Genomic DNA, 14,085 nt, shown 5'->3' on the forward strand with positions numbered 1-14,085 from the left:
TCCCTGATCTAAACCATCATCATATTTCAGAGTAATTACCTGATTTGTCTCTAAAAACACAGTAACAGCAATTGTTTCTCCATATATTTAGCTTCCCTCTCCACAAACGCATAATTCAGTCCCCTTCATGCAGGGCCGCCGAGAGTGGGTTCGGGCCCCAGTGAAAAAAAATGTTCAGGCCCGCTGGCAAGGGCGGACCGGCTAAACAGCCAGGGAAACGAGGCCCCGGGCCCCCTTCTGGACCGCCGGGCCCCGGTAATTTGTACCGGCTTCCCCCCATCTCGTCGGCCCTGCCTTCATGTCTCTGCTTTCTATAGGCCTTGCTACCTATCTATAGTGCGCTCTCTTTCTCTGTTGTACACTAATTCAGCTTTATACAGCATAGGTTTTTAGTAGCAATTTCGTACCCTTAAACGCTCTCTTGTAACCTTTGTGTTAGTTTGCCAGAGCAATCATTAAGCTTTGGCACTTTGAGGCTGATGGGTCTATCCAAGCCAGCACTCCTTGAGCTAATTGTGTACAATTGAACATTCTCCAAGCACTGACAGTCCTCATTCAAGCCAAGTGTGAAAGTTTTTAAATTAGCTTTCACAGTTTGATTCACAGACAGTAAATGTAAAATGGCACAGGATTAATTTTTCCAACCACACAGTGCTACAAAATAGCCCAAAGGCTATTTTAGTTCATTTGCTTTAACTGTTAGAGAAGATTCACAATACATGGAATGCTCCAACGGAGGCAGAAGCGCTAAAGGAGATTCAAAGCCTAATATTACCCCCATTAATTAAACCACTGTATGTTTGTACAACAGCCTTTGTACTTTGTCACTAGCTGTTAAAATGGAAGTCACATCTAGGCCACTTCAGACAAGTCATCTAGTTTAGCATTTATGCTTCTTAGAATGTAATTATATTAATAAAGTATCTCACAGCATTATAATTAGAGGCTTGTGAGCATTTTTATTACAAACCACATTTTTAGGGGGTTATAAAATCTGTTAACACTGGCACTGAGCTGTAAAATTCTCCACATGCTCTGAGCCCAGTAAGGATGTTTATGTTTTTCCTAAATAACATATAGATCTTGGCTTAATTGCAACATATAATCTGATAGGTAAGCGCACAGACAGATCCAGGGCTTACCTTAGGGATAGGCCACCCGGGCGATCGCCCAGGGTGCCGGCAGTCAAGTGGGCGCCGTGCAGCAGTGTACGCTGCCAGTGTGGTGTCAGAAACTGCTCCTGGCTGGCAGTGGAGCGCTGCGTGGGGAACGGGTCATCTAGATTTCTCCCTGCTTCCTCCTGGCAGAGGAACATGGGGGAGACCCTGAGCAGTGATGCACAGATACTGCTCGCCCACCCCAAAGTTCCAGGGGGATGTGGGGGAGCAAAGAGCGAAGTGCTCCCTGCATCCAGGTCACTTCCCCCAGCTGTGCTGTGCTATGTGAGGCGAGCATCAGGAGCTGCTGCTCTCCTGCACTCCCCTTAACACAGCCCAGGTGGGGAAAGTGCCCTGATGTCACTCCTCACTCCCCCTGCTCACAGCTTCCTAGGGGTGCACAAAGGAGGAGCAGCGTTCGAAGAGGGCAATGAGCAGCAATGGCACCTGCTCCATGCATCCAGATCAGTTTCCCCACGTGGGCGCAAGAGGGGGTTACAGGGGTTAGAGGCAAATGGGGGGGGGGTGTCTGGGAAGCCCACGAGTGCCAGGGGCAGTGGGGGGCACCTACTGGGTCCAGAGGCACCAAAACACAAGTTCACCCAGGGCATTAATTTTCCCTAAGGCCAGCCCTGGACAGACCAAATAAGATATTTGACAAGATATAAATTAAAAAGGAAGCTCAGACACTGTATTAACTGTATATATATTTTCCCTTAAGCAGTAGTGAGAAAGCACTGAAATTTAGAGCTATATGGTTGAATGACCTTTTCCAAAAGTTGCCTCTAAATACATGGCCAAACTTCTAGGTATGCAAAATTTCACAAACAGAATTCCAACACACAAACTGCCATTTATACACATTCAAATAGGATATTTAAGAGACTGCCATACCTGATTTGCACACACAAATCAATTTGTAAACAATCAAAAACACTGTTGTGAAAAAAACAGCATGTGCCAAACTTTGGGTGCATAAAATTATGTTTGCAATTTCAGAGACTAAATAAAAGCTCCATTGAGAATTTGACTGATTCTGCCCAGGTAAATGTTAGAGTGCCAAATGAACCTTAAGCCCTGATCCCGAAATATGGTCCACGTGGAGCAGATTTCACAATCGCAGTTTTATGTACCATGTATGCTATAATAAGTAGGGACCATGGGCTGGATCAAGTTTAGAGTTTCCAGCCTCCACTCTGCTTTTGTGGTCTAATTTCAGCCTTCCATTACAGCTCTGATCTTCTGTCACTGAGATCAGTGGAATTGTTGACATCTACTTCAAAAGGAGCAAGATAATGCCCCTGTTTGAGCACAGCTTTGTGTGCTTCATACTTAAAAAAAAAAAAAATCACTGAGGGCCCAATCCAAGGCCAAATGACTTCAGCGGGAGCCTTTCGATTAACTTCAGTGGGCTTTGAATCTGGGCCCCCAAGCAAAAGCTCCCTTTAATCAGAATTATTTTTCAATAGTGACAACATGCATCACAGATGGGAATAAACTTCTGTTGACGTATAAATAGTATTTATAGTAAAGTGTTCAATGTGAATTTATAAAGTTGTTAATTTTTTCACATGTACAGATGGACTCAAGCAGCAAAATTCAGATTCAGATTTCACACACCTTGGGCTGGGAGGTGTCAGAACTAGCACATTATAAAAAGAAAAATCTGAATTTTGCATATGGACCTATGTTCAGAGCTCGGGACATTACTATCTAGGTTTATCACTCAGGCACTTTTCTAATATAGACAGTTCTCATTAGATTCAAGTGTTACCTTAGGTTTACAAAGATCTTCTGCCTTGTGCTGAAAATTACATTTGCTTTATGTAGATCATAAATAATCACTCAGAACTGATTTTTCAAAATCCCTTTTACGTTTGTTTAGGAACCCTGCTCATTAGGAAACTGCATTTATGTACTCACTATTTACATTTTTTTTATATATTAGAAAATAAATATCCACATGCAATATTCAGTGCAATATATAGATATAATGCATTAAACTTTATCACATTTTCCTAAAGTGAGCTCAATCTTGCAGCTGCCTTAGTCCAGGCAGACCCTTACATTGTGAAAAGCTACAGTGTACTCGACGGCAGTATAGGCCTGCCAATGAAGAGACAAATTGCAGGACCAGAGCCTTAATGTATATGATAGCTATAATACCGTACAAAAGCTATGCTAACTAGAACATAATAATTTTATTAAATATTTAAGGGATGTCAACAACGTGATTTTTTTTTCAAAAAGTTTTAAAATGTCCAGTTTCTGATAGAGAGAATGTTCTTAAATTCTATTAAAACAATTTTATTCTCTGATCCCTTGCTGACATTTACATAGATATTTTCAGTAAATGTAAACAAACAATGACACTTATCCTGCAAGCTGCTTCAAATGGGCACACCTGTGCAACCAAATAAAGCCTCATTGACTTAGATGAGCTGGAACAGGGAACCAGCCACTCAGAGTTCATGGCATGTTTGCAACCTGCCTATTACATGGGAATAGGGCTTAAGTTCTCAGAGAATATTTCCCGGAGCCCCCCATCCCACACCCTGCATTTTGGGCTCCAGGCTTCGGCTATGGGGCGGCAGGTCTCAGGGCTTAAGCCCCATGGGAGAGAGGCACAAGGACTTGGAGCTTTAGTCCCACAGGGGAGGCGTGGGCTGCTCTGCTCTGGTGGACTCCAGCTCAATTTAAATCCTGCCTGGGAACAGTGAAACTGACTATACACCAAGTGCTGTTAAAAGCAGAACTAAGAAAATAGTGGTTTGTTGTTGTTTTGCTTCATGTTTTTAGTTATTGTTATCATAGGTTTAACGCCTAACTACAAGAGGTATAAAAATTTCAGACAAATGTGATTTTTGAAGCCGTGTGCCTTTATATATGTTTCAGCCCACCTATTTTTGCCTTGTCACTTTAGTGACAAATACATTTCAAAATGCAGATTCCTCTCAAAATTATCTTGCAAAACTGGAAAGAATTTATCAGTTTAGATGTTAGGATACAGACAGAATACTTGACAGTTAAGCTTGGAAATATTACTGCAAAACGTGTATAATTTACATAAATATTCAGAGAAAAGGTCATATCTTTTTGGTCACTGTACAGTCACTCTGTTGCTAACAGACCTTAGAATCACCAAACAACTCTTAAATTCACATGAGATGTGTCATATGTACATGAATATTTATACTTATGTGCTCAGCTGTTAGGAAGCTTTGAATTCTATCCCACTGTTTGTCAATACTGTAATGTAACTCATCTGTCTATATAATGAACGTGTATGTATGTCCTTTTATTTTTATTTTTAAAATCAACCTAGAAATAGCATAATAAAAGATAGGAACATTTTAAAAACTGCAGATTTCAACGGGACTGAATGGCCAGTGGATAGGTAATGGGATACCGACCCTTTCATCTATAGCTCAACACTCTCATTCCCCCAAGTTCAGCAGGGACTGGAAGTTGTTACCCACAAGTGCCGCTTAAAGCCTGAAATGAGTTTGTGGTCTCACTCCCATTCCTAATGAATTAGTGTCTACATCAGAAAATTAACTGGCAATTTTAGAAGAGAGGACAATGTATTAAATGGGCATGGAAAGAAGTTACTCACCTCGCGCAGTAATGATAGTGCTTTGAGATGCATGTCCCTATTGGTGCTCCACTGTAGTGTCCCTATGGGTGCTCCACTCTAGGTGACTCTGAAGCAGTACCTATATTGTAAGGCTGGTGCTTTCGAATCAAATCAGTTACAAATGACAATATTATGGAGCCAAAGATGGCATCAGAGGTGGAATCCCCAGTAATCGCATAATGTTCTGCGAAGGTATGGACTGACGTCCAGGTCGCCATTCTACAGATTGTGAGATAAGGACATTCTTGAGGAAGGCAACAGAAGAGGAGACCACCTTCTTGGAGTGAGTGCAACTACCAGCTGGAGGTGTCATGTTGCAAACCTGATAACATTGTTTAATACAGTTCGAGACCCATTTGTAGAGAATCTGGGCTGACATTGCTGAGCCCCTTGTTCTCTCCGCAATAGAAAGGAAAAGCTTAGATGACTTTCTAAAAGCCTTTGTCCTATCCAGGTAAAAGGCCAGGACTCTCTTAACGTCTAGTGTGTTAAGTATAGTCTCCCTGTTATCACGGAGGCTTAGGGTAAAAGGTCAGGAGGTTAATCAGTTGGTTTATATGAAAAGGAGAGGTCACCTTGGGGATGAACTTCAGGGGCGGTCTGAGTGTGACCTTGTCCCGAAAGAATATGGTATGGAGAAGATGTGCCATCAGTAGGGCTATTTCCCCTATTCTCCTCGGCAAGGTGATTGCCACCAGGAAGGGTGTTTTCATTGACAGGTGTGTGAGCGAACAAGTAGCCATGGGTTCAAAGAGAGTCTAGTCAGGCTTTTCAACACTAGGCTTAGGTGCCATGTACAGGAGGGATGTCGTGGCTGGGGGGAAAGGTTTACTGAGCAATCCTTTTGTGGTTGGGTGTGAAAGCATTAAGTACGCCTCTACTTGTCAACGGAAGGCTGCTGTAGCCACTAGGTAAACGCTGAGTGAGCTGATAGTCCTGATCTTTTGGGAGTCAGTACATAGTCTAGGACCCTTGGGAGAATAGCGGATGTCAGGGAAATTTGTTGGGAATTGCACCAAATCTAAAATTTGGGCCACTTTTGCAGGTAAGTGCAACATGTAGTGGATTTTCTACTGGCCAGCAACACTTCCTGTACCTCCTCCTAGCAAGAGTGTACTATGCGCTGGAACTATGAAGGAGCCAAGCCTTGAGGCAGAGTATCCCCAGGTTGGGATGTAGAGTGCATCCTTTGTTCTGCAATAGGAGGTATGGAGTGGGTTGGAGGGATATTGGCACCAGTTGTGACAAGTAAGGGAACCAGGGCTGTTTTGGCCAGGTGGGAGCAATCACTATGACGTGCTGCTTCTCTTTTTATTTTTAAAAGGACTTTTGACAGAAGGGGAAACAAAGGAAAGGCACAGAGAAGGTCCTTGTGCCACGGAAGAAGGACGGCGTCGCCCAGAGAGTGCTGTCCTATCCCTGTTCTGGAGCAATAGAGTGGACATTTCTTCTTCAGGTAAGTGGCGAACAGGTCTGTAGTTGGTGTCCCCCACCGCCCGAAGTGGTTGTGAAGCATTGCTGGGTTTATCTTCGATTTGTGGTTGTGAGGGAACTTGCGACCGAGACTATTGAGTTTGGACTCCAGGAAGGTAGGCTGCTGATAGTGTGATAGCGTGGAATGCTTCTGCAGAAAGGGAAGTAAAGCTGGCTCCTCCCTGCCAATTTATGTAGTACATATAGGCTATGTTGTCTGTTAGGGCTCGTCTGTGTATTCCCTTGATCAGTGGAAGGAAATGGGTGCAGGCTTTCCTGATCACCCCGAGTTCGAGGAGGTTGATGTGGAGGGACATCTCCATGGGTGACCATTTGCTTTGTGTTGTAAGGACGTTTAGATGCGCGTCCCATCCTATAAGGGATGCATCGATGATGAGAAGTAATGACAGGGAAGTTTAGGAAAAAGGGATCCCATTTTTCCACCAGTCCAGGGAGTTTTTGGGGTAGTGACAGAGGTTTGTCTAATCTGTCTCTGTTTGGTCTGTAGACTGAGATAAACCATATCTGGAGACACCGCATGAGAAATCTGGCATGAGGTAGCATCACTGTGCCTGCCGCCCTATGCCCCAGGAGTTGGAGACAGTGTCTGGCTGAAATTTGAGGGCTGTTTTGTACTGTCTCTATGAGCATGGCCAAGGTGAGGAATCTCTGTTGAGGCAGGAGCGCTTTGGCCTGTCTCGAGTTGAGGTTGGCCCCTATGAACTCTAGGCGCTGTATAAGGGTTAAGGTTGATTTTTGGACATTGATCTGTAGATCCAGTTCCGTGAACAAGTCTACTGCAGTTCTGGTAATCTGGGAGGCCTCATTGAAGGAGCGGACTCTGAGGAGACAATCATCCAGGTAGGGGGAGATCATGACCCCTTGGGAGTGTAGGTGAGCAGCAACTTCTGAGAGTACCTTGGAGAATATTCTAGGAGCTGATGCTAGTCCGAAGGGGAGTACTCTGTACTGGTAGTAGTCTTGTCCTAGGGTAAATCTGAGGAACCGTCTGTGGGACGGTAGGATTGAAATATGGAAATAAGCATCCTGAAGGTCGAGGACTGAAAACCGGTCTCCCTGTTCCAATGCTGGAATAATGGCCACTAGAGTGATCATCTTGAATTTTTGAACCTTGATGAATTTATTGAGTAATCTGAGGTCTAGTATGGGTCTGCAACCTCCCTTCTTCTTGGGTATCAGGAAATAGCTTTGTCTTATAGATAGTGAGGTACTGGTTCTATGGCTCCTATCCAGAGAAGGAGATCTATTTTTTGTCATCGTAAACTCTCGTGAGAAGGGTCCCTGAAGAGAGACAGGGAAGGGCATTGTGGAGGTGAGAGGGAGGTAAAGTGGGTGGAGTACCCATTGGAAATGATTTGCAGAACCCATCGGTCTGATATTATATGTTCCCAGGTGCTGCAGAACAGGGCAAGCTGGTAACCAAATGGGTGGGACAGGTTGGTCAGCTGCAGCGGTTGAGGGGAGTGGTCATTTCGACCAACATGTCAAAACTGATGTTCTGAGGTGGATGGTTGTGAAGTGGAAGGTTGTGGGCCTGATGGTTTGCATTTAGAGAATCTGGCTCTCTTTCTTTGAGGTTCGTAGAAGCATTGAGTTGGGAATTGTGAAGTATGGAATTTAGACTGAAACTGCAGACTAAATGTTCTCTTTTGTCCAGGAGTATAGATCCCTAATGAGTGGAATCATTAAGAGTATGGAGGGATATGTCAATCTTTTCAGCAAGTAACTTGGTGCCTTCAAAGGGAAGGTCTTCTACAATCATCTGCACTTCCTTAGGGAAGCCAGACAGGTGTAACGCCAGCGCTCGCCACATAACGACTTCAGTGGAGATGGACCAGGCTGCTCTGCTGGCTGCATCAAGGGCTGACTGGAGCCTTGTGTTGGCTACTAAGGCCTGGTCCACACTAACCCCCCATTTCAAACTAAGGTACGCAAATTCAGCTACGTTAATAACGTAGCTGAATTCGAAGTACCTTAGTTCGAACTTACCGCGGGTCCAGACGCGGCAGGCAGGCTCCCCCGTCAATGCCGCGTACTCCTCTCGCCGAGCTGGAGTACCAGCGTCGACGGCGAGCACTTCCGGGATCGATCCGGGATCGATTTATCGCATCTAGACAAGACGCGATAAATCGATCCCAGAAGATCGATTGCTTACGGCCGGACCAGGAAGTAAGTGTAGACCTGCCCTAGTTGTCCCTTCTGGATAATAGCTCAGAACTGGTCACAGTGTGACTCTGGGAGTTGTTCAATAAAAGTGTTGAACTTCGAATAACTGACACTCATATTTCACCTTTAACGCTTAATAATTTGCAATTCTAAATTTCTTCCGAAGAGGTCCAGGCATTTCCAATCCCTATCATAGGGGGTGGATCTCATTTGGTGCTGGTGGCCCTAGGAGTTTACAGCATCTATGCCGACAGAATTAGGGGAAGGATGGGAAAAATGAATTCCATCTCCCTAGCTAGAACATAATATTTTTTATCGTCCCATTTAGACGTAGGTGTCACAGATCCTGGAGTTTGCCATATAGCCTTGGCTGGGTCCAGAAGAGCCTCATTGATAGGGAGGACTATTCTGGAGCACGAGGAAGAGTGTAGGATGTTGAGGAGATTGCGATGAGTATCTGCGGTATGTTTGCTACCCTTTTTGCCAAGTCCTGAAAGAGCCAGACATCACTGCCTCCTCTGGAGAGGAAGAAGATATGTTAGTTCTCGGTGCAACTTCTTCCTCTACTCTGTTCCTCCATGATTTCCTCTTGAGTTTCAGTGGCTCTGGATGCCATGGCAGAGGGAGAACATCTCTCAGGCTCATGATGAGTCAGGCTAGAAGCCTGACAAGTGCAGGTTCAATATGCCACCCAGGGATCCCAATAGGGCCAATGGGATGGTGGATAGAGCTTGATGGTGGTGCCCATGGCTGGCCATACCATTGTGGTAGCAGAGCAAGTTGAGGATATGTCTGAGGAGCCTGTTGATAACGGGCAACATAGGGAGCATGGGAGGAGTGGTAAGAGATGACCTCCTCTCACTCACTGTCCGAGTCACCACTAGAAAGTGGAGATGCATGGCAGGGTACTGAAGAAGTTTCCCATGTTTGGAGACGACGTGGTACCAAAGGAGAGACTCTTGTACATCAGATACTCTGAGTTCTCTCAAGTACCGGAACTTCTGTGGTGCCGACCAATCCCGTGCCCCTGGCGATACGAAGGGAGTTGGGGATTTCACCTGCACCCAATGTTCTGGTGCTGGATGGGTCACAGTTGACGGTGCCTAAGGTACAACGTGTACCAGCAGCACCTTCTTAACACTGTGCTCCCTACTGTCTTTGCTCACCGATACCATTGCCTCAGTGCCTGTGCCCATCAGGTCTTTAGGTGCATCAATGGTACCTGCTGCTCCAGACTCTCATAAGCTATGTTACTATGCTTGGACTGTCTCGCTATCAATGGTATGGATGATACCAAGTGTGCTGGAGATCTTTTACAGCTAGCTCAGGGCTCACAGCTCTCTTTTCAGATGTCTTACAAGAGGGGCCTGCAGCTTATTTCTTCGAACCATAGTCCCTGGATGTTGACAGCTGTGGGGAAGATTCGTGCTTTCTGGGTGAGTCTTGGCACAGATCCAGGGAAAGCTGAAGGGCTGCCTCCATCATGATGATCTTCTGCCTCAATTTCCTGTCATTTGAGACCTGGGTTTAAGTTGCTGACAGAGACCACACTTCTGGAGAATATGGCCTCCCCTGAGGCAGTGAATGCAGTGAGAATGTTTATCTGCCACAGGGATGGACTCCTTACAAGAGAGGCACTTCTTGATGCCCGGTGAGCCGGGCATACCCCATTTTGGGAAGGGGTCCCCGATAAAAGGGGGGAAAATAAAAGGGGGTTTTTTTGTTTGGTTTTTGAAGAGAAAATAAGGAAAAAACTACAACTCAGTCTGAAGGGGCTAACTAGCTACTAAAAATGCTAAAAAAAATAGAGAAAAACTAACGATCGCAAATGGACTGCTAATGGCTCCATCTCTAGCCAGGGGCAGTTTAGAAGGAACTGGGGAGGGTCAGCCTGGGCGCACGCTGGCTAGCCTCATGGTGGGGTACGAGGGCAGACAGCGCGTGTGTGGGCCAAATGGACACTGCTACCAAAAGTTCTCCAATCAGCAGTGCAAGCGCACCTACAGTGAAGCATCCATAGGGCCACTACTCGAAGAAGAACTGACCCACTCACTTACCTAGACAAACAGGTTCCTGCAAGTCATCATATAAGGTAGAGGTTCTGAATTTCAATATGCAGTACTGGATGTATTTTAAATGTGTGCTGTACCTATACTCCTAAATGACACCCATTTATTCACTAGCAGACAGTACATACTCTTCAATATATACTTATTTAGGTACTGTATTTGAGACTTTCAAAGTAGTGTAGAGGAGTTAGTTACACATCTTCCATTAAAATTCACTAGTACAAAATGTAGGGCTAAATCGCTTGCACTGCTTTAAAAATTTCAACTTGTACGGTTGGGGTTTTGACACAATACATGTGGCATGGGATTTTCCAACACAATTACATAATCTGCTGTATCGCATGCTTTAGTGCTGTATGCTTAAATTATCATGTGAATTTTGAGGTAATAATTAATTCTGATCTCTGCTATACACTTAAATTATCCATCTATTGATAAAAGGGTGTTTCAATATGATCAAAGAGACTTCTCTTAAAAGTGTTCACTGTGTCCTTGACGAAATACATACTCTAAACAAGCACCCCACATGGGTATCACACTCTCTCATTAGGGATAACACCCACAGCTGCAAATATGTGCAATGTATTCATGCATTTTTTAAAAATGTGTAGATATTACATTAGGTGGAAGAAGGCCCTTAGGGCTCCAAAATGTGGAAAGTAATTTATTTATCTTTCATTCACCCACTCTAAAACATTCCCAACACTAAATAATTACATTTCAATAGGATGATTAAAATAGCTTTTTTTACTCTAAGGGCTTGTCTTCACTACCAGGGTAAACTGACCTAAGTTACGCTACTCCAGCTATGTGAATAATGTAGCTGGAGTCAACGTAGGTCAGGTCGACTTAACACGGTGTCTTCACTGCGCTGCTTTGATAGGAGATTTACCTTACTCTTCTCGGGGAGGTGGAATACCTGAGTTGACTGGAGAGTGCTCTGCTGTTGATTTAGCGAGTCTTTAGCAGCAGCGTCCCGGTAGTGAAGACAAGCCCTCAATCTATCTAGGGAAGTTGTTAGGGCTGTTATCAATGTGTGTGTTTCCTTACAGTGCACCTAAAGTGTATGCTTTAACATTTCTCTCTCAAATGAAATGTGTGTTGCCTTTCTCGTGTTATTATGAAGATCAACATTTACTTGCAATAGCACCAACCATTTTACTAGTGGTGGATAGCATTATCTGAAGAATAACCAAGGTGTGTTGAAACTCCAGAGCCTCAATAACTTATCTTCAATCACATTACTGGAAAAATGAGCCTGGGAAATTATTCTAATTTATATGATATTGCTCTACTTTGCAAATGTGACATGCATCTCCAATCCTTATCTAAGATTCTCTGACTAGTAATGTAACTTCTCAGATTAGCCACTGAAACTGTATAGTATCAGCACAACATGGATTATTCATTGGGGAATGCTATTCACAGTGAATAAGAAGGTCGGTGCTATTGGAGGTAAAGAAAGGACCAAATGACCTATTTTGCATTTGAAAGCCAGTACAAGGCAGATAAGAAGGAACAAGCATTTATATACTGTGCATAGCCAAAAATATTGGACAAAACCATATAAACTATATTTGTTTTATGTGGTCTCATCATTTCCATTTTCTCCTCATCTGTTTGTTGCATCCAACTATTGTCTCTCATCTTAGGTCGGTAAGGTCTTTGGGGTAGGGACAATCTCTTTGTAATGTATTTGTGCAGATTCAACCAGAAAGGGGCCCTGATCCATGACTGAAGTCCACAGGCACTACCAGATACAAATAACTGATTACAGTTAATATCAGACAAACCCTCACATCCACAATTAGATCCATCAAAGTGGATCTTCAACCAAGATAAGGGAAGCTCACTAATAAGCTCACTGCCTGAAGAGGAGGAGCGAGGACAGAGAAGGCTGCAATTCCTACTGAATCAAGTGCAACTCAAAGAGCCCCTTTATGCCAACTGGAAAAGGGGCTGGATCTTTAGCTGGAGTACATAAACTGGCATAGCTCCATTGACTTCAGTGGAGCTATGGTGATTTACACCAGCTGAAGATCTGTCCCATGGTGTATAATTCCTTCATTCACTCTGTTAAATCATGTTTGTCAGCAATTACATAGCTCCAATGTGTGCATAAAGCTATCCTGCACCTTTTGATTACCAGGACATCCACGCCAACACAGTGAAATAGAAAGACATGAAGCAAGTAATTCAACTATTAAAAAAAAAAAAGTTCTGCATTTGATGTGTTTGCTTGATCTCTGGCTAAATAAAAATAGTAGTAAGTCATGCTTCTACCAAAACACCATCTGAAGTTCTAGTGTTTGAATAAACTAGCTGCTGTTCTATGAATTTCATCCTAGGCAATATTTCTTCTCAGCTTTATACTGGAACAATATAATTCAAAATAAAACTCAACATGTTAAGCAATAAAAATAGAAGAATATGTTGAGCTTCAGAAAAGTTTATTTTTCTTTCCCTGAAATACAGCACTACTTCTGTATGTACACTAGCCGCAGCACTGGTTTATTTCAGTGCTCTGTAAAAAAGTTACCAGTCTTGGGAGAAAAATCTTCAACTCTGCTTTGTGTTCCTCCTCATAGTGTTAGTGAGAGCATCAGCACTTCTTAGATAACCCATAAAATGCAGCAGTGCAAATCCTGCAAACTCCTACTTGATGTACTACTTGCTGGTTTGTTATTACCAGTTGCAGCAACACCTTTTTATGAATATCAATTTACTCACTGCACAGATTTTAGAAAGCACAATGTAAAAGCAAAGGCAGCCTTAACATTATTTGTTTGTCTTCTATGCCAAGAAACTGCTTCCTTTCTCTCTGTCTCCAATATATTTTTCTTATTGTGGTTCATCTTAAAAATGAATCATCATAAATTTAAAAATATGTTCCTGCAAATCTCTGGTCGATTCTGTAGTGAGAATTCATTTATTATGAGACCATATGATGCAGAGCTCTGCCTTTTATCTGAACATGACATATTTTCACTTCGTTTTGATCCCACATTTGAAAATTGGTCCCATCAATTCTTCACCAGACCCAAAACTTTACTGATTGGTTCACTGAAACATTAAATGCCAACTAGAAGCCATGTAGACAAATAAAATCATTTACCAGTTTAATGTCTGTAGTTTCTCGTCTAAGGAAAGAGAAGTACAGTTTTAGGAGTGATGAGAATCCACATCTGAGATCAAAATCAATTAGCTTTAATCCTTTTGATCCTTAGCTCAAGCTGAAAGTCAAAAGACTTCCTACACTGGTTAATTTTAGATGCAATTTTGGAAAATTGTTTACTTTTTTTATTTTGAAAGGGCATTACCTCCTTCATGCATTGGCCAGACTCAGTTTAAGCATTGATTGTGATCAGTGATTTTCTGCATCAGTTGCTAGTGAGGGAAAAACAGGCCGTATACTTACATTCCCCATAATGCATCATTTTCTCTCTAAACAGTGGCAGCAAACAGGCACATCCAATACTGTATTACTTTCTTCTCTCATTCATGACGATGTCACACCCAGGCACTGTGATTCTGAAAAAGAAGCATTTCCCAGGTTCTAAGG

General features: G+C 43.2%; 1 protein-coding gene across 21 annotated transcripts in view; it reads right to left on the bottom strand.

Moving 5' to 3' along the window:
• The window catches only part of DAB1 (DAB adaptor protein 1), a 709,559-nt gene that overhangs the window by 206,513 nt on the left and 488,961 nt on the right, over positions 1-14,085 (bottom strand). For 10 of the 21 annotated variants that reach the window (XM_065553888.1, XM_065553879.1, XM_065553878.1 and 7 more), the window contains one exon: positions 13,942-14,054. The exons of the other annotated variants lie outside the window; for them this stretch is intronic. In XM_065553888.1, the coding sequence (XP_065409960.1) occupies positions 13,942-13,960 (19 nt within the window). In that variant the 5' untranslated portion in view covers positions 13,961-14,054. The remainder of the gene's footprint in view (positions 1-13,941; positions 14,055-14,085) is intronic. 21 annotated transcript variants of the gene reach the window in all.

The sequence above is a fragment of the Chrysemys picta genome, chromosome 8, assembly GCF_011386835.1.
Source record: "Chrysemys picta bellii isolate R12L10 chromosome 8, ASM1138683v2, whole genome shotgun sequence".
In the NCBI taxonomy this organism is placed as follows: domain Eukaryota; kingdom Metazoa; phylum Chordata; order Testudines; family Emydidae; genus Chrysemys; species Chrysemys picta.